The sequence below is a fragment of the Fusarium oxysporum genome, chromosome 4 (genome assembly GCF_000149955.1).
Source record: "Fusarium oxysporum f. sp. lycopersici 4287 chromosome 4, whole genome shotgun sequence".
NCBI classification, from domain to species: Eukaryota; Fungi; Ascomycota; class Sordariomycetes; order Hypocreales; family Nectriaceae; genus Fusarium; species Fusarium oxysporum.
Window position 1 is genome coordinate 3652972 of NC_030989.1, and position 24094 is coordinate 3677065.

Sequence of the window (24094 nt, forward strand, 5' to 3'; positions counted from 1 at the left end):
CGATGCGCTCGGTCTACTCCATGTATCCGGTGAACCAGCATTGGCTTTGAGCTCCAGCGCCGGAAGGTTCCTGCTGTGGATGGCTACATCAATGCCACGACCATGCTCCTATGGCCCCGTCTTCAGGTCATAATGGATCGTCACTGCGATTCTGTACGCCACCTCAGCAATGCTATGCCCGCCAAACCGAGCCGCGCCGAAGCTGCTAAACTGTCTGCGGCACCTCATGTTGTGACCCAGCGTTTCGGGCAGCTGTTACACGGCTTATTGGCCCTCAGCACCGACGCTGGCGATGATGAACCTGTTGTGTCCAGCCTGCGCCGTGTGCGCTCCGAAGTTGAGACCTTTCTTACTCGCCATGCTGAGCTCTTCGGCGACAAGCGCAAGAGCGGGCGCTTCTTATATAACAACTACTCACTTATCCTCACCATTATCAGCGATGCGAACGGCAAGCTTGCTGATGAGCAGCAGGAGCATTTCGAAAAACTGAAGGCTCAGTACCAAGAGACGTCCTAGAAAAGTGCCTCATCTGGATACAAAATTGTTGGGAAACAGGAGGGTTAGTTCACAGGAAATTAGTGCATTCTCAAGTCTTCCCTTGAGCGTGACCATGTGTATATTTCTTTGCATGGCGTCTCGGTGAAGGTCATCTATGGGTCTTATTGCTAAACAGAGCTTTGAACAAACAAAGTGTTATCTATGCAATTCTAGCGTGGGTTAAATCATTCCATCTGCCAACTTTTATAACAAATATGCCTACTTTGAGCAATCTACCTGAGAAATCATCTTGCTGGTGGGAACTTTGGTGTCTATCGAGAGAAGAATGAGGCAATGCGATGAACGAGTATTGGATTGCGGCGAAGGTAGAAAGCCAGGGCTCCCACAACAAGAGCCATACCAACGGCCTTGACTGGGCGGCGGTAACGCCAGAGGGCCAACTTGACGCGATTCCGCACTTCTTGCCAATGAAGTTCATTGACCTGCTTCTCAAAAAGCTCCGAGCCCTCTTCCATGGTCTGTTTCGCACATGTTTCGATATCCCGGGCTGTCTTTAGAGCACTGAAATTAGAGATGTGTCGCCAGTAGTGAAGAGTCTCAGGAGGATGCTGCTCAAAGAGTGCGACTGATTTTATGATAAGCTCGTCGAGATCCATTTTTGTTGGGACCTTGCCCAGAATGACGTGCAGCATATCGGGCTCGTCTATCTCAAAGATCTCATTTCGACGGTCAAGAATGATCTGCGCAAACATGTAAACTGTAAATACAGGCTCCCGGGCTAGGAAAACATCGAACAGTCTGGCGATGTCTTGATAGGTCTCGATGTTGTGGGCATACATGGTCAGGGTTCCCGCTAAAGCGTAGAAGGGTTCAACACCTGCAAGATGCCGTCGGAGCTTGGGATCAGCAACACGGAGAATGTCCGGCAGAAGACGGAGTTGAGCGGTTGTTGGCCCAAAACTGGGCAACATAAAGTCCCGTATCCTCAGGACGGATAGGCGCGCGAGAACACGAGCTCTCCATGCTGGTGCCAGCACCAGCAGTAGAACCTGGGAGATGTCGTGATAGCCCTGGAAGTAGCACAGATAAGGGTAACGGCGTAGGACCTCGGTGATGAGGGATGAGAGCTCTGACTTGCGGAGACTCAGCTCTGCGTCCGATTGGTCTGGCACTGCATTAGCTCTCACGATGTCTTGGAGGTAAGGAAGGATTGAGCAATACTGTCTGGATAGTAGATGAACGAGCGATTGACGTCAAGCTGGACCTGATCCTCATCTCTATGGCGGGGTAATTGCTTCCATGTATTGGAATCTTCTTGAGCCAATGCAAGATCAAGGTCATCTTTTTCGTCAGAGGGAGCATCGAGACCTAGTAAGATGGGCCCTGTGAGATGGTGTTAGTCAATGAAACGGGGTGTATATACGGTAACAACGAACATGCTTGTCTTCGCAATGTATCCGACAGGAATCCACCATGAGCTTCAGCTAGTGACCGGAGACGGCCAATGTCTCTCCATTTGCATGCTTCGATGATATCTGCAGCCTTAGGATGAGAGAGTATGTCAGGTTCCTGGGAGATATCTGTGTTGGTGTTGGCGTTGGTATTGCTGCTGGTGCGACTGAAAGACAACGGCGACTTATTATCGCTATCCCTCGGACTGTCCATGACTGGCTCGATAGACGGAAAAAAGCAAGTTGAAATGGAGGATGCAATGAAGGGAATCGTTGAGAAGGGATAGATAGTATCAGATGGAGAGTCTTGCCATGGCCAAGGTTGGGGGAACCAACCAGCGCAGAAACAGAACAACTTGTTCTTGTTCCCTTGCTAGCTCCTGACAAGCCTATTGGTCAAGTCTATGACTCTTCTGCTGTCTTGTTGCCGATGATGTTTGTGTCGCAAGGGAGTTGTGGTGGGTGATTCGTGTCACTTGGTGGATGAAGATTATAGTGCAAGCGTAAGTAATGGGAGGTATGAGAGTTGCTTTGCTGTACAGTACAGTAAAGTTGATCCCTGTTTGGCTGACCTGAGGTCTGATTGATTCAGATTTGATACGGAGTTAGGGACCATGTACCCACTCCAACCACCCTAGACTTGATCAGTGGCCCCCACGTCCACCAGTCGCTGATAGCAGCCAACACCCTCTATATATCTATTTTCTTCTTTTCTTTCTTTACTTTTGGTTCACTTGCTTTTATATTCTTATTCGAAGTCTTTTTTTTATTGGTTTAGCAGTATGGCTATTGTTTGTCCTCACAATTATCTTTCGTTCTGCTTGTATCGGACATCGTTGTTAAGGCTTAAAGACACAAGATACACCATGAGCCGCAACTTACCTCAACGTGCCTTGACAAACGTCACCTTCACACCCTGTGACCATGGGCAATCAGACATCAAGCTTCAGTCTCGATCAGGCCGAGACATGGCACAGCGGACTGCTCATTAGATCCATTGTTCTGATAGGTTGGGGATGCAGTTGTCTAAGACCTGCAGTTGTCTACAGCCTTCACTCTTGACCTGAAGGGCTACCCTTGCTATTCAACCCTTGATCTGGTATCCATTGCCATGCTCCTGCATTAATTCCCCGATGGCAGATTTGGTGTTTGCTGGCGCTTATGTAAAACGTTATTTATCATGGCCATGGACTGTCCGAGACAGTGAATCACAAGTTCTGATTATCAACTAACAAACAACTGAATACCTAGACATAGCAATTTTTATATTATTGTCGCACCAGCAAATACCGTTTCTAGAGCTGTATTTGGTAATCAGTTTGGTAATCGCTTTTGGTTGCCATACAGAGCCATCATCAACAGAGTGAAGATATGCACGGAACAGTTGCCCGCCAGATGTTGGCCCTAGTATGGTTAAAAGGATCTGAAAGTCTCCGACAACGGCTTGGCGTAACTGACATGTCGTGTTCTACAAACCATTGTGAGCCACATTTTACAGGGCTAGTATGAACAAACAACTTCCTCCGGAGCTACAGACAAAGATTGACTCGCGCGAGCTGTGATGGTCTCAAGACCAAGACCCAAACTCGAGTCATTTGCTGTAGCAGTTGTCAGCTCTGGGCTTTCCCTAGCTCTGGAGTGGAGTTGATGATTGAAGTGTACGGAGTACGGATAGAAGTGTTGAAGCTAGTGCCATGGGGAGAAAATGGAGTGGATCACAAATCCTTGCTCAGATCAGTCCCACTAGCACGGCTTGAGTTTGGATTTTGAGAGCTGAAGGTGACTAGCCTAAAGTAGCTGGGGAGCAAGAAAACTTCGGACATTAAGCTGTGGTGATAAAAAAAGCCAGTCTATAAGACCATTAAGTTTATGCAAGACTTACCTAAATCTTTTCATCACTTAGAATATATGGCATATGTCTTCTTGCTTCCCCTAGCCTAGCTAATGACTGATTCCTGAGTGAGTAAAAGATCTAGGATTGCTTGTGTTGTCTTGCTGGGCTTCGACTAAAAGCTTTCTGCCGCTGATCTTCTTCCAAAGGAGTTGAAACACGCGACAGACTGCATCGTCTTTGCATACGAAGTTTTTATGATCCCCATGACGCGAGATCTGCGGGCTGGGGTAGTAATTGCAGTTGGTGCCAGAGTGCCACGGGGAAGACTGTGGCCCGTTTCGAGAAGGCAAAAGTTTCCCAAGAATAGGCTCGTTCTCGAGATACATTTGAAGGTCCCCGATGTCAACGAATGCCGAGACCTCTTTACAAATCGAAGGGCATTAATAAAAAAAAAAAGCACAAAGCCACTTGATTGATTGACTGGCCAAGCGTCATAGTAACTGAATTCGTGCCTACTTGATCCTTAGGCGGCTAGTTCAAGTCGGTGTGACAAAAAGGGCAGAAGGGCATACTCTGCGTCTCGCGTGAGGATGGTGGTGACAAAAGAAAAGGGACGAAAGCTGAGACACTTGGCTGGTCCAGGCTTGGTCTATGGCTGCTGAAATTCCCACAATCGTTCTTGTGGAGGATTTAATGGTTTCGGGAACGTCAAGAGCCGGCAAGGATGAGAATGTGAATATGCCGTTGGTTGAATTGAAGCGAAGTCCCATGTACTAGACTAGGTTGTCCATGGTCGGTCCATCTCAAGAAGCTCAGCTAGCTTCCTCACTAGTCGATCGGTAGGAAATGACGAAGCTGACAAGAAAGATAGTCGAGATAGTGCATCCCCTAAATTAGTTATCCGTGATTCCCTATACGTAGTACGTAATTCGGAGAGCAACTTCCTTCAAGAATTGAACTGCAACACAACACAACACAACACAACACAACACAACACAACACAACACAACACAACAAAAAAGCTGGTGTGAGTCGACAGCCAACCACATGAGGTGTGGTTGACACCCGTTTGACCTAACAAGAGCCGCTCGAGTTACCGACCCCCTGGTTCTTGGGCGCCTCTTACAGAGGTTTGGAGTGCTAGAGTGCTCATCAGAACTGAGCTGATGAGCCGTGGCCGACTACCGTGTTGTAATTCTGCTGCATGCCAAACTTCCAAGGTCATGCTTCATGGATGCTTTCTCGAGAATGTGCTGCCGTCTTTGTCAAATAAAAGGGATCGGCCGAGTCAAGAAGGATTGTTCGAGGATTCTTCACCAGCTTCTCAAGATCAAAGGCTCTTCCCTGTGATGTCGGGTATCAGATCGTCATCATTGACGAAGATGGTACGTTATGTACAGGGATCTAGGGTTGAACATGTTCTGTATGCGTATACAAAAATGGTTTGTTCTTTGGCTGGATCGTAGTCGAGATTGGTTCCGGGGGGGGGGATTATCAAGCCTCAGTGGGGGTTCAAGCAGCCCTTCCATTTAGGCGGAAGATTCTTTCCAATTGCTGTGAATGGAGGCTCCAAGCACCTGCCTGTTGGTTGCACACTACGATACAGACCAAAGCAGGCAGGTACCTAGGTAGGCACGCATCAGTCGCATCCATCTTACCTGCCTTACCAACTTAAGGTACTAGAGTTTTCATGGGAGTTACTTGTGGACTACCTGGCCTTTACCACTGAGGTAATTGGTGTTCCAGGGCAATTCTGAGTAAGATATTATGGGCAGAATCTCATGATGTTGCTTGAAGTTGCTGGCCTGGTTGGTATACGCAAGGTACCTAGGGTGAAACCGGGTTGTCCAGCTATCATCACTAAAGGCAACTTGCAGGTGAACAAGGATTCGTGGCGTGTCCAGCATCAGAATGCACTGCAATTGTTGGAATTTGACCTTTTTAGTGCTGGGAACCATGATTCTTTTGTGTCACTCATTACACAGACGGAGTCTCGCAGGGACCCGACTGGCGCTAAAAATCTATCCGCCGCTCGAGATCTTACGGCAAAAAGGGCAATCAAGTAGAGTGGACCTCGGGCTTCCATATCGCTTCTTAAACTTTGATTCCCGTGGAGCCTCACGCGCCTCGCCTCAAGTCTCTCTCTCCCCCTCTCAGACCAGTCTGATTCTCATACCGAATCCACGCCCATGGTGGCTCCCATTTTAATTCAAATCCCGAGACTGATTCACCGATCCTTGGATATGAACCCCAATCACTATACGAATAGGGCTTCTGTCTAACACGCTGCTCTGATCAATAATCTATCCATCCTCCGAACAACTCACACCTCATTCTAATCTCCGCGGTGTCTCCAAACACACACGCACACACACACACACACACACACACAAACCCTGACAGCTCATTTTTTTTTAACCTTACAAACAAGCCTTGATCGTCTCTTTATCACCCTTGATTGTTAGTTTCTCCGGTATCTTTTCCGAGCTGAAAATATCCGCATGTTCGATAACAGGTCAGGCCAGCTCACTCAACCCTGGACGACTTCCTTAGTATCTCTTCCACCTGAATTTTAAGCTTCAGGTATCAGATACAAAATTCCTTATACTGCAGCTACCCCGCTGCCTAATATAGGTTGAGACTTTGCTCAAGCTTGTTCAACGACCCCCCGCCCCTCTTCCATGACAGTCTTCTCTGCAACTAAATCGTCATTGTCGAAACCAAGAAACTGCTATTAGGCGTTAATCAGGCGGCATCGCATTGGCGTTGGACTGGCGCGAATATTCCTCCACTGGACCACGCCAGCACCAACACCAACAGACCAATACTGTACAGCACAGTCAGTACATGCAGCAGCGAGGCACTTGACGCTTGAGTCCGTTCAATGACTGCTTTCTCGATAATCTGACCTGCCTTACCTAATTGTACATCGACTCGACATATTGGCTATCACTGAAACGTCACCAATGCTCCGCGTGATATCTGTCGCTTCATCGTTTTGACAGCCTCCTGCAACCAACCAACCAACCAACCATCACTCCCGCCTTTGGGACACCATCCGCCACCTATAATTCAGTTTCTTATGCCATGAAGCGGACAGAATGGCTTTTCAGAGCAGCGTTCTTAGAGATGGCGAGTGGGTGACGCAGACCGTCAACTTTCAAGATGCCTTGAAAGCTTCTTCCACCACGCCCAAAGTCGCCTCAGATCCAAGTCTCAAGGCACCTGAGTGTGGAATACTCTCTAGGACTATCATTGAGAGCCCTGTCGTTCATTGGATTCTCCCAGTTTGCTTACGATCGCGCTCTCACAACGATATCGCATTCATTGGTGTAAGTCTCTTGTTTCTTCCACAGCCTTCATATCCAAACCCCATGTGCTGGCGTCATCCCTGGCTGTGGCCATTTAGACTGCGATTAGAGATGCCGCGGGCTTATACCTTTCTGGTTTACTTGTCCATAAATGTCCGAGCTTAAGCTCGATATTGCTCCTCAAACCCTTGTCCATATGCTGAGTTGTTGCTAACTAGCCCAGGATCGCTTCGTCCAAATCAGCGAACTCCGCGATGACGGACAAGTGCATGAGGTTATACGAAAAGCTGACTTTGGCACACGAATCCGAAATGCGATAGTTCTGGGAGGTCCGCCCAAGGGAGACATCCCTGGCGCAGCCGCTGCTTCAACCAAGACCGAAGACGCTGATGTTCCTATGAAAGATGTTGCAGAAGCCAAAGAAGCCAAAGAAGCCAAAGAAGCCAAAGAAGCCAGAGAAGCCAAAGAAGCCAGAGAAGCCAGAGAAGCCAGAGAAGCCAGAGAAGCCAGAGAAGCCAGAGAAGCCAGAGAAGCCAGAGAAGCCAGAGAAGCCAGTGAAGCCAGTGAAGCCAGTGAAGCCAGTGAAGGCAAAGAAGCCAAAGAAGCCAAAGAAGCCGAAGAAAAGCGAGTACTACCACCGCAACTACTGGTCCTAATGCTCGAGACTGGTGATGCCGTTTTCCTCTTCATTCAAGAACGCTTAGATGGGACACTGCGCTTTGTAGCTACCACGTTTCAGAGCCCCAGGAATCTACAATTCTTGGGGTATCACTTTTCCATTGACCCTTCGTCGCGATATATGTCTGCTGGATCCGCTGAAGGTGGATTCATCATCTACGAGCTGGAGTCGCTGTCCCACATGAGCACTCAATATGAGAGCTGCGGATCTCTTAAGCCTGTCAAGTCTACTCGAGTTCGGTTAACGCAGGGCGTCATACACAAAATGGAGTTCTTATATCCACGACCGGAAGACGATTACCATATCATTCTCCTATTGATCATTGTTAGACGTGAAGTGAGTAAGCAGGCTCACGTGTCTCGCATGGTCGTCTACGACTGGGAGCTTGGTGACGAACTTACCGCTGTATTTCGGTCAGAGAAAGGGACACCACTACCAAAAGAGCACCGAATGCCTCTCATGATCATTCCCCTCAAAGTCAATACTGCCTTCTTGGCAGTTTCAGAACACTCGATTGGCATAGTAAAGAACGCATTCACGGGGCAGACGTCGTTCGATACCTTGGAAACACACTCCCCTCAACAGACCAGGTTGCATCATGGAGCTGCCGAACCGCTCTGGACCACCTGGGCGAGACCTTTTAGGATTAACATATACCTGGAGAAGATGGATGTCATTTATCTGGCTCGCGAAGATGGCGTTATTGCACATATCGAGATCGATTCGCGAGATCTAGTTCCAACAGTTATGACTCTCGGAACCATCAGCACCAATATCACAACCGCTTTCACTACAGCTTATGATGTCTTCTCGGATGTTTTGATAACTGGCGGCGACTCTGGTCCAGGTGGAATTTGGAAGGTGGTTCGCATTGTCTCTTCGTATCTTGGCCTCAGCTAACATCCGATTTCCGCAGCTTATTCCCCGCAAAGATCCCCAACAAGTCAGTGTCATTCCCAATTGGTCCCCTGTGGTCGATTTGGTTACGACAGATACCAATCCTTCCTGGAGGAGTGATAGCAAGAGGAAAGATCTCTCGACGAAACGCAAGGTATCATCGAACTCAAGACCGAAGTCAGATCGCATCTTCTGCACGTCCGGCCGTGGGCCCCGGTCGAGTTTGACGGAATTGAGATGGGGCATTCAGGCACGGATTGGCCTTGAGTTCGACCATGACCAGCATGTCCGCCAGTCCTGGATGTTCCCAGTTGAGGCTCAAGGAGAGCGAGGCTTCTATGTCATTTTGTCACTGCCGCATTCTACTGATGTCCTTCACTTCCCCGCTGATCTCAGCAATGCGAATGCTTTGTCACCAGAGGCCTGTCCATTCGATACATCATCGCGAACAATCTCGGCATTTCAGACAGAACAGACCGTGATAATCCAAGTCAGCGAGACCTCTACGTATCTTGTTGCACCTACACAGAGGCGAGTGCTGGCAATCTTGGATTCATTCTCCTTGAGTCTGCAACAATAGCTAACAGGGAGTCTAGCTCACGACACAATCATGGCGAAGTCTGTGGAAAGCCTTCATTGCTAGCTGAGCATGCTTGCTGCACAGATGATATCGTGGTGATATCTTCACATGGTGCAAACGCTTCCCAGCTTGATGTTTTGCTGGTTGACCAAATGAATCTGACGCACTCAACCTCCATTGATGCCAAAGGAGAAATAACCTGCATCGGTCTTTTCAAGGCGTCAGCACAGACCTACATCATTGCAGGTTCTGTTACGGAAGGGTTGCCACTCTTGACTATATACTCGCTGGCTGGCCTCGAAATTAGCAGCAACGTCACTCAGCCAGACCTTGGTAAGTCTGATGTTCGCTATTGATAAAGAACGAGTGTGCTGAATTGCTCGCAGTTACTCCTGGTCAAGAAGGTAACTTTCATATGGAAGCATATACAAGTGTGCTAGCCATCCATGATACCGCTGAGAAGGTCATCTTGGTGCTTGGCACGAGGAGCGGCCATCTTGTGACGATCCTGATACCAGGAGAGGATATTGCTCATTACTCACTTTCAATTGAACAGATTGGTATTTCACCAACCAATGTGTTTTCAGCATCTAGCCTCTTTGATGGAAAGCACGCCTTTTTCGCATGCTGTGACAACAGCCTATCCATTATGACGGACTTTTCACCAAAGGGCAGCAGGTTCAAGACCAAGACCCGAATCTGGGCAACCGACTCGAACGAACCGTCAATGTCATCACCCCCCGTGCATGCAGCCTTTTGCCTCGAAGGCAGCCTTTCTGGATACCAACGTCATATGTCTCTAATGTTACTGTCTGGGACACGAGTTCTCCTCGTTGATATTTGGCCGCATGTTGGACCTGTTCCTCGTAGCATTCTTCTCGGCGGAACACCGATGCGCGTCATCTTTTCTCAGATTTGGAAGGTCTTGGTGGTTGCACACTTGAAGGACGATCGCCCAACGCTCTCCTTTATCGATCCCGAAAGTGGTGTGAATGTCGCAACGGCAGCTAACAAGGACAAGCAGCCGTCCGATTATATTTCCGGCCTAGGACATCCAGGAGACAGGATATTTGGTCTGTATGAGTGGACCTATGTCAAAGATGGGAAACTATTTCCGTTCATCATCGTGACCACTCAACATGGTCGACTGATGATTGTGTCTGTGACAGCGCTCAAGCCCGAGAGCGACGATGGCCCGACGAGAAAACTACAGTACTGGACCCGATATAAGAAGAAAGGCTTCGCCGAGCCTATTTACACAGTCGTTGGAGATGATGTGGGTCTCCTATTTTGTGTTGGAAAGGTTCTTCACTGGGAAGTACTCGACCTTGCAGAGAAGAAGCTCAAACCTATGAAGCAGTTCAGGCTGGATTCCCCAGCTACAACCCTGCGTGTGGAAGGGACAAAAGTCTGCGTCTTGACTGCTCAACACTCGCTTCAGGTCATCGACCTGAACGTGGAATCAGAAAATAGTGACCCTTCTATTATCCATAGCGACCGAGTGACTCGGTTTACGGGACATGTGATAGAGATGGGAGACTCTGAAGAAGAGCCAGGCAAGTGGCCGGTGAGTGTTATATCCACGGCACAAGCAGGGCTTGCAGGAGTTTGGATCCCATGGAGCCAGCGCCATAAAGAGTTCGAGGTTGTCGTCACAGGGAGTTTGCCCACATCTATCAGGAGGTTCCGCAAGGGGCACACTCGACCTTTTTGGTCGGCTGTTGATCGCCAAAGACGATACAATACTTTGTTTAGTACAGCGGACCAGGCAGACATACTGGGAGTGTCTATTGATGGTTCACTACATCAATTTTCATTAATAGGTCTGGATCTTTGGCGTTTCCTCAGGTTGATACAGAACTTGGCATACCAAGATAAGAAGATTTGTCCCTTCGTCCGGAACAGTCAATCGTTGAGGGACAGTGATCCGGGGATGGATCTGGATCCAGAGCTTGAGCCCCAGCGATTCCGGGAGATGATGCATATAGACGGTGACCTATTGAAACGTTGCCTTGATATGAGTGCGCTGGAAGAGCTGGTGTTGATTGGAGATGGCATCGATTTGTTTTGCGAGTACTTGGATGGAATTGACGATGGCATATATACCGAAGGTTTCCGAGAGACTGGCTCTCAAGGACGAAAGAAGTACATTGAGCTGGGCTATGAGATTCTCGAGTATGTTCTGACTCTAGCAATCTGAGTTAGGAACATGGTGAATCACATGGAAAGGCATTTAATATGGTCTAGATAAAATAATGACTCTTGACGATAACAATCAGATTTGTGAGTCAGAACATGACTCAATTTGACTCCTGCCTATAACGCCGTCGCATCTTACGCTCAAGGCTTGAGGCTTCATCTCATCAGGTTTGCCCATTGGCGAAGGCTTACATAATATGGCACATTCACAAAATAATCATGATTCCTGGGGTTTTTGTCGTTGCCCCGCACTAGACTACATCAGAGGCTGAGGTCGGCTTGAATTACCTATTTGCCAAAGTTGTGACCTTTTGAAAGGGGCAGACGGAGTAGACCAAAATTTCTTGGGTGACAAGTACGTGCGCGACAGACATCTCGTACGCTTTTAGAGACTGGATATGTCACGAAAACGATATTTCAGAGCCTAAAGATTCGCCACTGAAGAGAAAGCCCTGGACATAGGTTCATGAATTACAGTGGTTGCCCGCAGCATTGCCCCGCCTAAATTGGTAGCCCAACCCACCTACTCGCACCCTTCAAACTGACCATATAGTCTAGGCGTGCATTCGATCCTCTCTGCCTTGCTTGCTTGATTGTGTGTGTGTGCGCGTGTGTGCTTGAGAGAGTGACCGAGACCACGGAAATTAGTTAGTAGGTTGCCTTGTTCGTCTGGCACATTTTTGTAACGTTATCTTTTTTTGGGCTTTGGTACTTTTTTTTTGCCTTCCCCCCCAAAATTTCCATACATAAGGAACGTTTAGCCCCGCCAACCTTGACGACTGCATCTCGAGTTTCACCCACCGAGACAACCGCCGAGATGCCGCCCAAGAAGAAGGGAAACAAGAAGAACCAGCAGGACGACTGGGAGGCCGAGTTGGGCGAGAGTATTGCCCCGCCTGCCAATGCCAACGGTGCCGATGGTGACGCCAACGCAAACGACGACGATGATGATGCTGGCGGTGCCGGTGGCCTGATGGCTACCCTGCGCAAGAACAAGGAGAAGCGCAAGAAGAAGGGCATCGTCGAGCCTGAACCCGTACCCGAACCCGAAGCCCCAGCTGCCGAAGAGCCCCCCGCCCAAGCCCCCGTCGAGGCCAACATCGACGATGAGTTTGCTCTACCTGAGAAGAAGGGCAAGGGTGGCAAGCAGAACAAGCAAGCTGCTAAGAAGCCCGAGCCTGCTGCCACTGACGATGCCGCCGATGGTGGCCGTATCCTGACCAAGGCCGAGAAGGAGAAGCTCAAGAAGGAGCGTGAGAAGCAGCGAAAGAAGGAGCAGGTATGCTACAGCTACACCATGGATTGCTTCATAGCATGGTTCTATTCTACTTAAATACAGCCTGCTAACAACTCGACCTTATGATAGGCCGCTGCGAAGAAGAAGGGTGGCGCTGCACCAAAGGCTGCCCCTGAGGTGAAGGAGAAGGAGGAGGCTGCCCCTGTTGAGGCTGCTCCCGCCCCCGAGCCCGCCGCGGGAGGCAAGAAGAAGAAGCTCCCCGCTCATCTTGCTCTGCTCCAGAAGCAGCAAGAGGAACTCAAGCGCCAACGAGAAGAAGCTGCCAAAGCTGAAGCCGAAGCCAAGGCCCAGGCCGAAGAAGACGAGCGCCTAGCTGCTGAGGAAGAAAAGCGACGTGAGGAGGCCAAGGCCATCAAGAAGCAGAAGGAGAGGGAGCGTATCGAGCAACTCAAGAAGGAGGGCAAGTATCTCACAAAGGCCCAAAAGGAAGAGAAGGCCCGAAATGAGCGAAAACTCCAGCAGATGTTGGCTGCCGGTATTCAAGTTGGTCCTGCAGGCGAGCCTAGTGAGAAGAAGTCTAAGCCTGCGGACAACAGGAGAAAGAAGGGCCGTGCCCAACAAAAGGTATACTTTGTGATAAAAGACACCGAGAGATCAGGATTTGCTAACACCAGACAGATCGATGAGGAGAAGGCTCTCGCAGAAGCTGCTGAGCGAGCTCGACAAGAAGCTGAGAGGGCCTTGAAGGAAGCTGAAGAGAAGGCTGCCCATGAGAAGGCCGAGGCCGAGGCCAAGGCTGCTGCCGAAAAGAAGGGTGCCGAGAGTGATGTGGAGGATGACTGGGAGGCTGCTGCTGCTTCTGACGGTGATGTCAAGGACAGCTGGGATGCTGATTCTGACGAGGAGGCCGAAAAGGCCAATGGTACATCGGAAGCAAAGGCTGAAGCAGAGTCTGGGGATGAGTCCGAGGAGGAGTCTTCCGATGATGAGGCTGCCACAGCTGCACAGTTGGCTGAGGAGAAGCGGAAGCGAGAGGCTGCTGAGCGCCGTGAAAAGGCTCACCAGGCCGCCCTTGCTGCCCGATCCAAGGATAACCTGCGATCCCCTATTTGCTGTATTCTGGGTCACGTCGATACTGGAAAGACGAAGCTCCTGGACAAGGTCCGTCAAACTAACGTCCAAGAGGGTGAAGCTGGTGGTATTACACAACAGATTGGTGCCACGTACTTCCCTGTCGAAGCCATCCGACAAAAGACGGCTGTTGTCAACCCTGACGGCAAGTTCGAGTTCAAGGTCCCCGGTCTTCTCATCATCGATACCCCTGGTCACGAGTCCTTCTCTAACCTCCGATCTCGTGGTTCTTCGCTCTGTAACATTGCCATTTTGGTCGTCGATATCATGCACGGTCTCGAGCCCCAGACACTCGAGTCTATGCGCATGCTGAGAGAGCGCAAGACTCCTTTCATCGTTGCCCTCAACAAGATCGATCGTCTCTACGGCTGGAAGCAGGTTGCCAACAACGGTTTCCAGGACAGTTTAGCTCTCCAGAGCAAGGCTGTCCGCAACGAATTTGAGACCCGTCTCGAAAAGACCAAGATTGCCTTCGCTGAGCAGGGTTTCAACTCTGAGCTCTTCTACGAGAACAAGTCCATGTCAAAGTACGTCTCGCTTGTGCCCACTTCGGCACACACTGGCGAGGGTGTCCCTGATATGTTGAAGCTCATTGTCCAGCTCACTCAAGAGCGTATGGTTGGCTCTCTCATGTATCTCTCTGAGGTCCAGGCCACTGTGCTCGAAGTCAAGGCTATTGAGGGTTTCGGTATGACCATCGATGTCGTCCTGTCTAACGGTATCTTGCGAGAAGGTGACCGAATTGTGCTGTGCGGTACAGAAGGCGCTATCAAGACAAATATCAGAGCACTGCTTACACCAGCGCCCATGAAGGAATTGCGTCTCAAGTCCGCCTATGTCCACAATAAGGAGGTCAAGGCTGCTCTGGGTGTCAAGATCAGCGCCCCTGGTCTCGAGGGTGCCATCGCTGGTTCACGCCTGATGGTTGTCGGTCCCGATGACGACGAAGACGATATTGAGGATGAGGTCGAGTCCGATCTTGCTGTTCTCTTCAACCGTGTCGAGAAAACTGGTCGCGGTGTCAGCGTCCAAGCGTCGACTCTTGGTTCGCTCGAGGCTCTGCTCGATTTCCTCAAGGACTGCAAGATTCCTGTTGCCAACGTTGGTATCGGTCCCGTTTACAAGCGTGATGTCCTGCAGTGTGGTGTTATGTTGGAGAAGGCACCAGATTATGCCATCATGCTCTGTTTCGATGTCAAGGTTGACAAGGAAGCACAGCAGTATGCAGAGGACAATGGCATCAAGATCTTTACAGCTGATATCATTTATCATCTGTTTGATGCCTTCACTAAGCATATGGACGAGCAACTCGAGAAGAAGAAGGAAGAGTCCAAGATGCTTGCTGTCTTCCCCTGTGTCCTGAAGCCCGTCAAGGTCTTCAACAAGAACGACCCCATTGTTATTGGTGTTGATGTCACTGAGGGTCAGCTCAGAATCAACTGTCCTGTCGCCGCTGTCAGGAATAATCCTACAACCGGTGCCAAGGAGATCGTCAAACTGGGCAGAGTGTAAGTCTCTAGATCCTCTCCTCCCACGAGACCCCCTATTAACAGTTTTATAGTACATCAATTGAGCGAGAGCACAAGCAAATTCCTGTGTGTAAGCGAAAGGAACCTTCCGTCGCTATCAAGATCGAGATGGGCGGCAACCAGCCCATGTATGGCCGACATCTGGAAGAAGACGAGACTCTTTACAGTTTGATCTCTCGAGCCAGTATCGACACCCTCAAGGAATACTACAGAAAGGAGGTCAGCAACGAGGAGTGGCAGCTCATCATCAAGCTCAAGCCCTTATTCGACATTTCATAAGCAGCCAAGATTACAAAAAGTTAAGAACATGGGTGGTGTGAAGCTTCTACCTCAACAACCGCGCCGGGAGCTTGGTTGCATCCTGTCCTGGAGGCGAAACTCGATGTTTCGATAACATGCTGACAGGACATCAGGTTGTAGCCAGCTCCCTTTGTGGGGAGAACAGTACGAGAACTACACTGCATATCAAAAAGAAGAGAATAGGAAAAGAAATTGCATCAACTTGTTTGAAGGAATTGTGTACGGTACTGGTTTGCATTTTCGGGCAGCAAAAAGAAAAGATTGAAGAGACGTGAAATTGAAGGGCAAGGGGCACCCTCAAGGCAACGTAGTCGTATAGAGTAGGGCTCTTTACCAACGAGGGCTGAAATGATTTAATCTTATGTTTGCTGATGCTATGTAACCAGTGTGAACTAGATGAACGACACTTGCTATTCAGTCCGGTATGCCCCCGGCATAAGGATTGTCTTCGTGGCAGGCGATCGCTTCCAACTCATCACGATAACACAATTGAATAGTGGCAGAAGAAGCCGAACCAAACTCGAGTGTATGGATCCTAACTACTAACTTAAAAGTGTAAAAAAGTGGTCTAACGTTCGGGTAACATATCCGTCATGATGATCCGGGCCCCTTTCTTCCAATAAAACAAACAAAGCTGTTTGCAACCATATCGCATGTTCTATTTCTCCTTCTCCCAAACCTGGTGCCCTTTCTTTTTTCAACATCCGTAATCTTTTTAGGCGTCATTCATCTCATATCATGCAAGCATCACGCACGCAGAGCCGACCGAGCATGCATCCGCAGTGTCGAGATTCCCTCCATTTATTCATAACTTACTGGGGGTCGGCAGAGCCCTCGGTCTCCTGTTGCGGAGCGTCGGCATCCTTCATCTCCTGGTCTGTGTTGGCCTTCTCGGCCTCCGCAGCCTTGCGAGCATCCTCCTCAGCCTTCTTCGCAGCCCGTTCGGCCTCGGCTTTCTCCAGAGCGGCTTGTCGTTCAGCCTCGACTTTCTCAAAGTGGCGCTGGACAATGGGACCAGCCATGGCGCGGATCTCGTCAATCTTGGCAACGTACACACCCTTTGTGGTATCATCACCCTCCTCGTACAGCCAATCCTAGAATTGCTATTAGTATGTGAATCTTCGAGCTATCAATGAACATGTGAACATACCTCTGTGGCCTCAAGCTTGGCCTTGATGGTCTGCTTCTCCTCTTCGCTGGCAAACTCAGAGTACTGCTCGTCGAGCTTGGCACGGAGGTCGTAGATGTAAGCCTCGAGCTCGTTCTTCTTCTCCTCGGTATCGGCGACAAGCTTGTCCTCCATAACCATGGCAGCCTCCTTCTCGAGAAGGCTGGCCTTGGTGGAGTCGTCAAGAGAGGCACTGCCTGTGGAGATGGGCAGGTCACCCTTGCGGACCTGCTTCTTCACCTTGCGGGTCTTCTTGGGGGCATCCTTATCGGTCTCCATGGCCTTTTGGGAAACGGATGTTAGCGATCGGGGTTCATAAATCGATTCTTCTAAATGCTCTGGAACAGCGAAAGCGGAACGGGACGAGTCGGTTTCTTCTTCATCGTCGAGTCGCGGGCGCTTTGCAGGATATGCTCGGCTATCATCTCCAACAGATGCGGACGATGAAGAGGCCGAGTCCTGATCATGGACGGGGGGGAAATCATTGGACGCCATATACGGCTCGGACAAACTCACATCGGGGTCTTCGTTAACCTCCTCCTCAACCTCCTCCTCCTCGACGTAGTAACCAGTCTCGACGTTCAGGACACCGTGGATGTTGACACGGGCCTTGAGTTTGCAAATCATGAAGTCGTCCTTACCATCGGCCTTGACGTTCTTGACAGAGAAACGGCCGATCCAGGGGTTAGTCTTGCCGGGGAGCAGCTCAGGCTGGGCATATCGGGCCTCGAGATCGAAGGGCTGTTTTCGGTAGAAAGTAAGGATCTTGGTCGAGGGCATGACGTTGCCCTTGTTGAAGACAGTCAGGCTGGTGTCCTCATCAGGAATATCGGGAGCCTTCTCCCAGGCGAACTCGATGGGGTAGCTGATGATGTCCTGGACGGAGAAGTCTCGGACACGGAAGACAGGGGAGAGAATGGCACAGCTGAAGGCAGAACCACGGGCAAGAGCCTCGTCGGCGTTAAGGGTAAATGAGAGAGGCTTGCCGAAGAACTCCTGGATGCGCTCCTTGAGAGCGGGGACACGAGAGCCGCCACCAACGACCTCAATAACATCAATATCGTCCTTGGTGAGCTTAGCCTGGGCAAGGGCTTCCTCGAGGGGAAGGTGGGTTCTGGCAAGGAGAGGCTCGATCATGGCCTCGAACTCCTGGCGAGTGATCATGGCAGAAGCATCAATGTCGTTCATGAGAGACTCAATGTTGACAGGAGCTTGCTGGTTAGCAGAGAGAATCTTCTTTGTCTTCTCAGCGGCGGCGATGGTACGGGCAAGAGCACGGCCGTGGGTCATAATGTCGACCTTGTATTTGCCCTTGAACTCCTTGGCGAGGTGGTCAACCAGAGCGCGGTCGAAGTCACGACCACCGAAGTCCTTGTCCCAGGTGGTGGCCTTGACAGCGAGCTCACCCTTCTTGAACTCGACAATGGAGACAGTGTAGCTGCTGTGGCCGATGTCGACAAAGCAGACACGGCGGGGAGCCTCCTCAGGGGCAGGCAGGTCGAGCTTTGTAATACCCCAGCCGAGAGCGGCGGCTGTGCCGTCGTTGATGAGGCGGAGGACACGGAGTCCAGCAATCTCGGCAGCGTCGATAAGAGCACGGCGCTGGACATCAGTGAACCAAGGAGGCACACTCAGGCAGACATCTTGAACAGGCAGCTTGAGCTCGGCTCCGGCGGTCTGCTTGATCTTGCTCAAGTACATGGCAACCAGCTGAGTGGCAGTGAACTTCTCCTTCTTGCCCAGGTAGTTGACCTCAGCACCGACCTGGCCATTGCAATCGGCCAGAGGAGCGGTCACATATTGCTGCTCAATCTGAATATCGGGGTCGTTGAATTGTCGGCCAGCAAGACGCTTGAGGGAGCTGACAGTGTTCTTGAGGTTGGAGATTTCCTGGGTCTTGGCAGCCTCTCCGAGGTAACGAGACTTGGGTCCGAATCCTACCAGGGAACTAGAGAATAAAATTGTCAGTATATATGTCTGATAAAGGTGGTGGTGGGGGGTGTGGACCGCGCGCGACAAGCAACGGGGTCAAACAAGAGGTATGAACATACGGAGTTGCTCGGTTTGAAACTTCATTGGTGACCTGTACAAGACAAACGAAGTCAGTTATGGGAGTCCTTGGAGTTGGCCATCCATCCCATCGGCAGTGTAGGAGCGACGACGAAGCAGGTATGGAGGGGCAGGGCAGTTGACTGGGATAGATGGCGGGGGAGGTTATGAGGGTATACGCACAACATCGACACCGCGGTTTCGGGCAACGGCGATGACAGTCTTGAGGGTTCCGAAATCGATACCTATACAGAGGAAAGTCAACAGTCAGTTTGATGTTGTTCAAAGTCGGGTTGTTCCTTGGGAGGAATAGCGATTGGCCGAGCACCGCCAGCAAAGAAAAAAAAGTGAGTACTCAGGGTGCATCACTTACCAACGACACTCATGATTTCGACTGGTGGGGTTTGCCCCGAAACACGGTATTAAGGTAGAAAGAGGAAGGGGGATATAAAGTTGAGCGATGCGCGGGAAAGCTCAAAAGAGAAGAAGGAAAGCGATCGCAAAAAGGCGGGAGATAGAGGGAGGATCGTGAGAATGGATAAGATAGAAAGAATATGGAGGGGAAGAGTAAAGTTCGGTAGGGTATGAATGGCTAAGGTTGGTTTGGTTTGGTTTGGTTTGGTTTGGTTTGGTTGGGCGGCGGTTGTTTATGGCCTGGGTTGGTCCGCTGGCGCTGGGTCAATTTTTTTTTTTGGTGGAGGGGCAGCGAATGGGGGATCCCGCTCAATGGGCTGCACTGTACTGAAATTTTCAATGGTTCAGTGGCTACAGGGAAGTACACTGTATCCGGTACCTGCGGGTCGATGTACGATGTGGTGGACCTGCAGTGTAGAGCGATGATGTAAACCAAGTATACACTACTTGAATGTCTGTCGCGATTCGATTCTTTTCTTTAAGCTGTTTCTAGAAGATGCGAAGTTTCGTTTCTTCAAAAGAGTTTAAAAACGTCTTCCGAAAAAGATGTGCTTCGACTTTTTATATTCATTATAGATCTAGTGAGACTGAACCAATGCAATATCTCGTTTGTGCTGGGATGCTGTGGTCACGTTGAACAGTTGACTAGACTTAGCAGACCCTAGAAACGACGATAGATTTCTGTGCGATTCTGTCACCAGATTCAACAGCTCCTGTACGCAATCAAATTGCCTTACAGTGGATATCAGGGATTTAAAACAGATACAGCATCCCCACTAAAAAAGAAACGCAAGGCACCAGCATCAGCCACGACGATACATACACCACAGCAACTACCTTACTAGGTAGATAGTGCTGCACCTTATTAGTGAGTGATACCCTCGACTCGAGCGTGTCCTGAAATGAGGCAAGCAGAGACTAGGCCTTTCTTACTTTTTTTTTTCGCCTCACCAGGACAAGTGCAGCAAGTAAAAATTGAGATGTCATGCCCCTCCCCCGCTATTCCACCATTTCATAGGCGAGGCAGACACAAAGCTTTGTTGATGGAGGGGCACAAACAGTGGTGTTGAAAACCCCTCTAACAGGTGAGAGCCCCTCTGATAACGATAAAGCAAGTCTTCCATTCATGGATTGATTCCTCGCCACCTAGGCTCCTTTAGTCTATTAAACATGGCAAACTTGACTTTTCCATCACATCTCAGCGCACTCCTAACCCCTACTGACGAGACAAAAATATCTCTATCAAGAATATTGAAGAAATTTCGAGACTGCCTATCTTGGTCGAGCTCAATAATATTACCACCTTAAACCGGGCCCAACCCTCCGGGTGTGACTAAAGACAACATTTGCATGATCTTGACACAGCCAAACAAACTGTGCCAAGCTGTTCGAAACTAACATCATGCATTTTTCACTCTTCTGCTCCGCCAACTTGGAAATGAACTTTCAGGTGATCGACTGGACTGGACTGGCTCACCGACAAAGCCCTCATTTTCCTCCCCGGCACACCGAAACGACAATTTGTTCATGAACTAACAGGAGTAGCCTCATGTTGGTGAGAGTTGTTGAAATTGCATATATATCAGGATGCCACATGTCAGTGAGGCTATTCTGGTTCCTTTCGCCCTCCCCCGTCCGTACTGTATCCGTAGTTGGTTGTACATAGTACGTGACAGGGTCGCTTGGAGCATTCGACCCCGGTCAACGAACGACCTGCCTGGTCTGACCTTCATCATCTTCATTTCTCTTGTGTGCTGTCATGATGGCCCATGCGGCTCCAGAATTGCGGGGTAGATGTGGGCTTCAGCATGCTTGGATCGACAACTATCCAATGCAAACAAAACCTGCTGTTCGTTGTTCGAGATAGCTTCATTTTTTACACTATGTATAATCTGAGAATGACGAACCACATAAGTAACTGGCTCAACCTAAGCAATATAAACACTGGCTTGATCCAGGCAATATTCATCGCCTTATTCTATCGGCTTTTCTTCAGTCTCCCTCTCGTCATTCGACGAGCAAACGACACGTTTGATCCAAGCCTTACTTGTTCCCCGTCAAGGCTGGTACCAATGCTTCTCTCCGGAGAAGTTCGACGACGAGGTTCAACTGGCTCGTCTTGAACGACCTGATTGTATTGAACAGGGCTTGGGGAAGTGGTCATATCTCCCGAAATCTCAGCACGTCTCATAGGTGAAGCCGAGAACCCGTGACTCGACTGGATGCCTTCCATATCGCTCACTTGAGAAGCTCGGCCCTGCATTTGTTGTGCAGTCTCATACTTTCGAATGTTTTCCTCATCCATTAGGAGCTTCATTCTTCGCTGTGTTCCAACCCCGAGATCCGCACACTCTTGAGGCTTCGAGCACACGTGGGATGTTGTTTTCCCCATTTCAATGTCCTCTGTGCTGGTATCGATCTCATCTGGATGAGCGTATGTTCCCGATGCTGTCTTTTGACGTGCCGAGAACTTGCCATCAATCTTGTCTGGTGGTCGCACCACGCTTCGAGTTCGCCCGAGTTCGGTGGTTGCGGTCGACTTACGGTTCGAGGCAGCCCTACGTGCTTCGTGTGCCGCTTTAAACGTCTCGGGGACCACGTTCAGTTCGTCTCCCTGTTTCTCAGCTTGTTCCACTGCTTCTCTTGCTGTCGTGTGCGCGTCCGCCGCCGCAGCATCGGCTCGTGGCCCGCCCCAAGTTCGCTGCCCTGCTGTGAATATACCGTACACCATATAAAGCCAGTTGTAGAACGGATTAAGAATAAACATGAGAGGATAGAACCAGATTTTGAATCGCCGGAGCTTGGCTCCAAAGTACAGCATCAGAAGCCAATTCAGCCCCAGAGAAACGGCAATGAATCCCACAGGAAGGTCGTCCACTTTCTTGACTGTAGTTATCAGGGCCAAAACCATGATGAAGAATAGTAATGCTGTTGTCCGGATGGTATTCTGCATAAAACGGACCAATATGAGAACGGGGTAGCGCTTCCACAGGCGCCAGTCCGTCAACATACAGACCTCGTTTGTGATGAAGCCTAGAAACCATCGGCGCCGCTGCTTAACCAGGGACCGATATGTCTGCACAGCCTCGGTTTTGCAAAAGGCCGATGTGCACATCTGGATCTGATACCGCTTCCTGGCTCCAATCATGAATAGATGGGTTAACCAGCGATCTTCTCCCAAGTGACATTTGGCAAAATCGAACAGGTCTTCGCACTGCTCTGTTTTGTCTACAAAATAGTATTTGGCCATTCTTCGAAAGGCTGAGAAGCGCAGCATCGTCAACGCTCCCGGGAGACAAGTGACAGAACCACAGCCAGACTCAACGGTTCGTTCAAACAACTGTCCGTGTATGTATTCCATGTCTTGTAACAGTGTAATGATGCTATGTTTCTTCGTCGTCGAGGTAATGACGCCTGTCATAGCCAGCATGTCTCTAGAATTGCCAGGGCTGAGCTCCATGTCGTAGACAAAGTTTTGTAGGCATACCTTGTCTAGGATACAGTCGGAGTCGATAAAGAGAATGAATAGATTGTCGTTCTGCTTGAGATACTCCTCGTACACTCGGTCAATGAGCTTGAAGGTTACTTTCTGGCAGTGACGTTTGCCTCCGTGCTCAAAACGTGAAATGGTTACACGTGCAGATCGATATGTGACATCAATACTCTTGGGGTATGTCTCCATCTTCATGGATACACCAAGTTTATCAATAGTGCTGAGGTAGAGTTCGTCCTCCTCCTCCCCGTCGAAGGACAAGAAAACATGGATACAGGCGGGTGGGTAATCGCATTCGACTACTGAGTTGACAGCTTTGAGGAGAACCTCAGGTTCCTCTCTGTAACAAGGCATGACTATGACGACCTTTGGCGCAGTAACATCATCGAGCACCTGTTTCATACGCTTCGTTCGACCGAGTTGATTTGTCACGACTTGGTAGATACAGAACAACCATGGCACTGTCAAGAGGATCGCGAAGGCCCAGAATGCAAACCACTGGAGAAAAGACACCATCTCATTCGGCCACAACTTTGTAACGGTATCCGGAAGTGGCAGCGTCACCACCATGATTGGGAGGAATATGACCCTAGACTTGATATTAGCTAGGGCCATGTTGTGCTAGGTGACTGGACATGGCTTACCGGAGGAGAACAAAGGCAGTGCCAACAATGATGCATAAGACATTAATAGACCAATGTTCTGCCTTTTGAAAGATTTTGACGAGGCAGTAGACGAACGCTGCCAACCAGAGAAACCACTCGAGGCATGCCATCAAAAGCACGACACCGACTATGCTGGTATATATAACCTGAAATGATCAAGTTAGCGCACATGACGGAGCGAAATTCTGCAGTATGTCGACTCACGTTTTCCAACGGCCAGTCCTTTAGTAGGGCCATGATTGCAAAGTGGCCTTTCCTCCTCGTTTGACAGCAGTTGGCAGGCAACAGAGAGATAGTGTCAGTGAAACAGATGGAGACAGTTCGTAAACTCGACCTGAAGCACGGCAACCACTCCCTAAAGATTTGTGTGCTGCAAGCCGTGCTGGACAGTGACCATGGGAGACAAGAGTCAAAGAAGGACAGGGCCGTGTTCAGAAAGGGGCCGTCTCTTAGGTTGGAGGCACTGCCTTGAGGTGAGCTCCCGGCGGGTGCCGGCAGAATATTACGAGGCTTGAATGAGCCAAATTTGGTGACACAAGCCAAATCGATTAGGAATATAATTGAAGGAAAGCAAGTGCCATGAATATCAGAGGAAACTGCCCCCTTCATAAGCTGTATGTGGGGGAAGGTGCGACGAGCGGAAGAAGATGCTGAGAACG

General features: G+C 49.8%; 7 protein-coding genes across 13 annotated transcripts in view; 4 read left to right on the top strand and 3 right to left on the bottom strand.

Annotated features, from left to right (window-relative positions):
• Positions 1-516, top strand: part of FOXG_04173 (uncharacterized protein) — a gene marked incomplete at both ends in the record, with an annotated part of 2134 nt that extends 1618 nt beyond the window's left edge. The window contains one exon of the mRNA XM_018382077.1: positions 127-516. Coding sequence (XP_018238729.1) covers positions 127-516 — 390 coding nt within the window. The remainder of the gene's footprint in view (positions 1-126) is intronic.
• A 293-nt stretch (positions 517-809) lies between these two features.
• On the bottom strand, positions 810-2163 carry FOXG_04174 (uncharacterized protein; the record flags this gene model as incomplete). Its single annotated transcript, XM_018382078.1, has 3 exons — positions 810-1663; positions 1720-1881; positions 1935-2163. The coding sequence occupies 3 exons, from the start codon at positions 2161-2163 to the stop codon at positions 810-812; spliced, it is 1245 nt and encodes a 414-aa protein (XP_018238730.1).
• Positions 2164-5844: 3681 nt separating this feature from the next.
• Positions 5845-11559, top strand: FOXG_18764 (uncharacterized protein). Its single transcript, XM_018398903.1, has 5 exons — positions 5845-7115; positions 7318-8634; positions 8690-9201; positions 9267-9583; positions 9637-11559. Exons 1-5 carry the CDS (start codon positions 6885-6887, stop codon positions 11448-11450), a joined length of 4191 nt encoding a protein of 1396 aa, XP_018238731.1. The 5' UTR covers positions 5845-6884; the 3' UTR covers positions 11451-11559.
• Positions 11560-11758: 199 nt separating this feature from the next.
• On the top strand, positions 11759-16093 carry FOXG_04177 (translation initiation factor 5B). Of its 3 annotated transcripts, none has more exons than XM_018382079.1 (5): positions 11759-11958; positions 12008-12728; positions 12816-13310; positions 13365-15325; positions 15379-16048. In XM_018382079.1, the coding sequence occupies exons 2-5, from the start codon at positions 12267-12269 to the stop codon at positions 15623-15625; spliced, it is 3165 nt and encodes a 1054-aa protein (XP_018238732.1). In that variant the 5' UTR covers positions 11759-11958; positions 12008-12266; the 3' UTR covers positions 15626-16048. The 3 variants fall into 3 exon arrangements, with proteins under 3 accessions (XP_018238732.1, XP_018238734.1, XP_018238733.1); XM_018382081.1 differs by having other exon boundaries at positions 11895-11958; positions 12003-12728; XM_018382080.1 differs by having other exon boundaries at positions 11895-12728; positions 15379-16093.
• FOXG_04178 (heat shock 70kDa protein 4) lies at positions 15970-19826 on the bottom strand. 5 transcript variants are annotated; one of them, XM_018382083.1, is made up of 6 exons: positions 19237-19826; positions 19047-19108; positions 18866-18897; positions 17331-18762; positions 16797-17096; positions 15970-16740 (listed from the first exon to the last, which is right to left on the bottom strand). In XM_018382083.1, the coding sequence occupies exons 1-6, from the start codon at positions 19247-19249 to the stop codon at positions 16459-16461; spliced, it is 2121 nt and encodes a 706-aa protein (XP_018238736.1). In that variant the 5' UTR covers positions 19250-19826; the 3' UTR covers positions 15970-16458. The 5 variants fall into 5 exon arrangements, with proteins under 5 accessions (XP_018238736.1, XP_018238739.1, XP_018238735.1 ...); XM_018382086.1 differs by having other exon boundaries at positions 17331-18897; XM_018382082.1 differs by having other exon boundaries at positions 16797-18762; positions 19237-19798.
• An 816-nt stretch (positions 19827-20642) lies between these two features.
• Positions 20643-23545, bottom strand: FOXG_04179 (chitin synthase; the record flags this gene model as incomplete). Its single annotated transcript, XM_018382087.1, has 2 exons — positions 20643-23359; positions 23415-23545. The coding sequence occupies 2 exons, from the start codon at positions 23543-23545 to the stop codon at positions 21256-21258; spliced, it is 2235 nt and encodes a 744-aa protein (XP_018238740.1). The 3' UTR covers positions 20643-21255.
• Positions 23546-23745: 200 nt separating this feature from the next.
• On the top strand, positions 23746-23907 carry FOXG_18765 (uncharacterized protein; the record flags this gene model as incomplete). Its single annotated transcript, XM_018398904.1, has 1 exon — positions 23746-23907. The coding sequence occupies one exon, from the start codon at positions 23746-23748 to the stop codon at positions 23905-23907; it is 162 nt and encodes a 53-aa protein (XP_018238741.1).
• Between the last annotated feature and the right edge of the window lie 187 nt (positions 23908-24094).

What these genes read in the sequence shown, in the direction of transcription:
- FOXG_18764 (XM_018398903.1), top strand. Translation starts at nt 6,885, where the DNA reads ATGGCTTTTCAGAGCAGCGTTCTTAGAGATGGCGAGTGGGTGACGCAG. An exon ending in GTCCAGGTGGAATTTGGAAG is followed by an intron (nt 8,635 to 8,689) that starts GTGGTTCGCATT and finishes CGATTTCCGCAG; the next exon opens with CTTATTCCCCGCAAAGATCC. An exon ending in CGTCACTCAGCCAGACCTTG is followed by an intron (nt 9,584 to 9,636) that starts GTAAGTCTGATG and finishes AATTGCTCGCAG; the next exon opens with TTACTCCTGGTCAAGAAGGT.
- FOXG_04177 (XM_018382079.1), top strand. Translation starts at nt 12,267, where the DNA reads ATGCCGCCCAAGAAGAAGGGAAACAAGAAGAACCAGCAGGACGACTGG. An exon ending in AGCAGCGAAAGAAGGAGCAG is followed by an intron (nt 12,729 to 12,815) that starts GTATGCTACAGC and finishes ACCTTATGATAG; the next exon opens with GCCGCTGCGAAGAAGAAGGG. An exon ending in ATCGTCAAACTGGGCAGAGT is followed by an intron (nt 15,326 to 15,378) that starts GTAAGTCTCTAG and finishes ACAGTTTTATAG; the next exon opens with TACATCAATTGAGCGAGAGC.
- FOXG_04178 (XM_018382082.1), bottom strand. An exon ending in GAAACCGCGGTGTCGATGTT is followed by an intron (nt 18,898 to 19,046) that starts GTGCGTATACCC and finishes TGTCTTGTACAG; the next exon opens with GTCACCAATGAAGTTTCAAA. An exon ending in GTTTCAAACCGAGCAACTCC is followed by an intron (nt 18,763 to 18,865) that starts GTATGTTCATAC and finishes TTTATTCTCTAG; the next exon opens with TTCCCTGGTAGGATTCGGAC.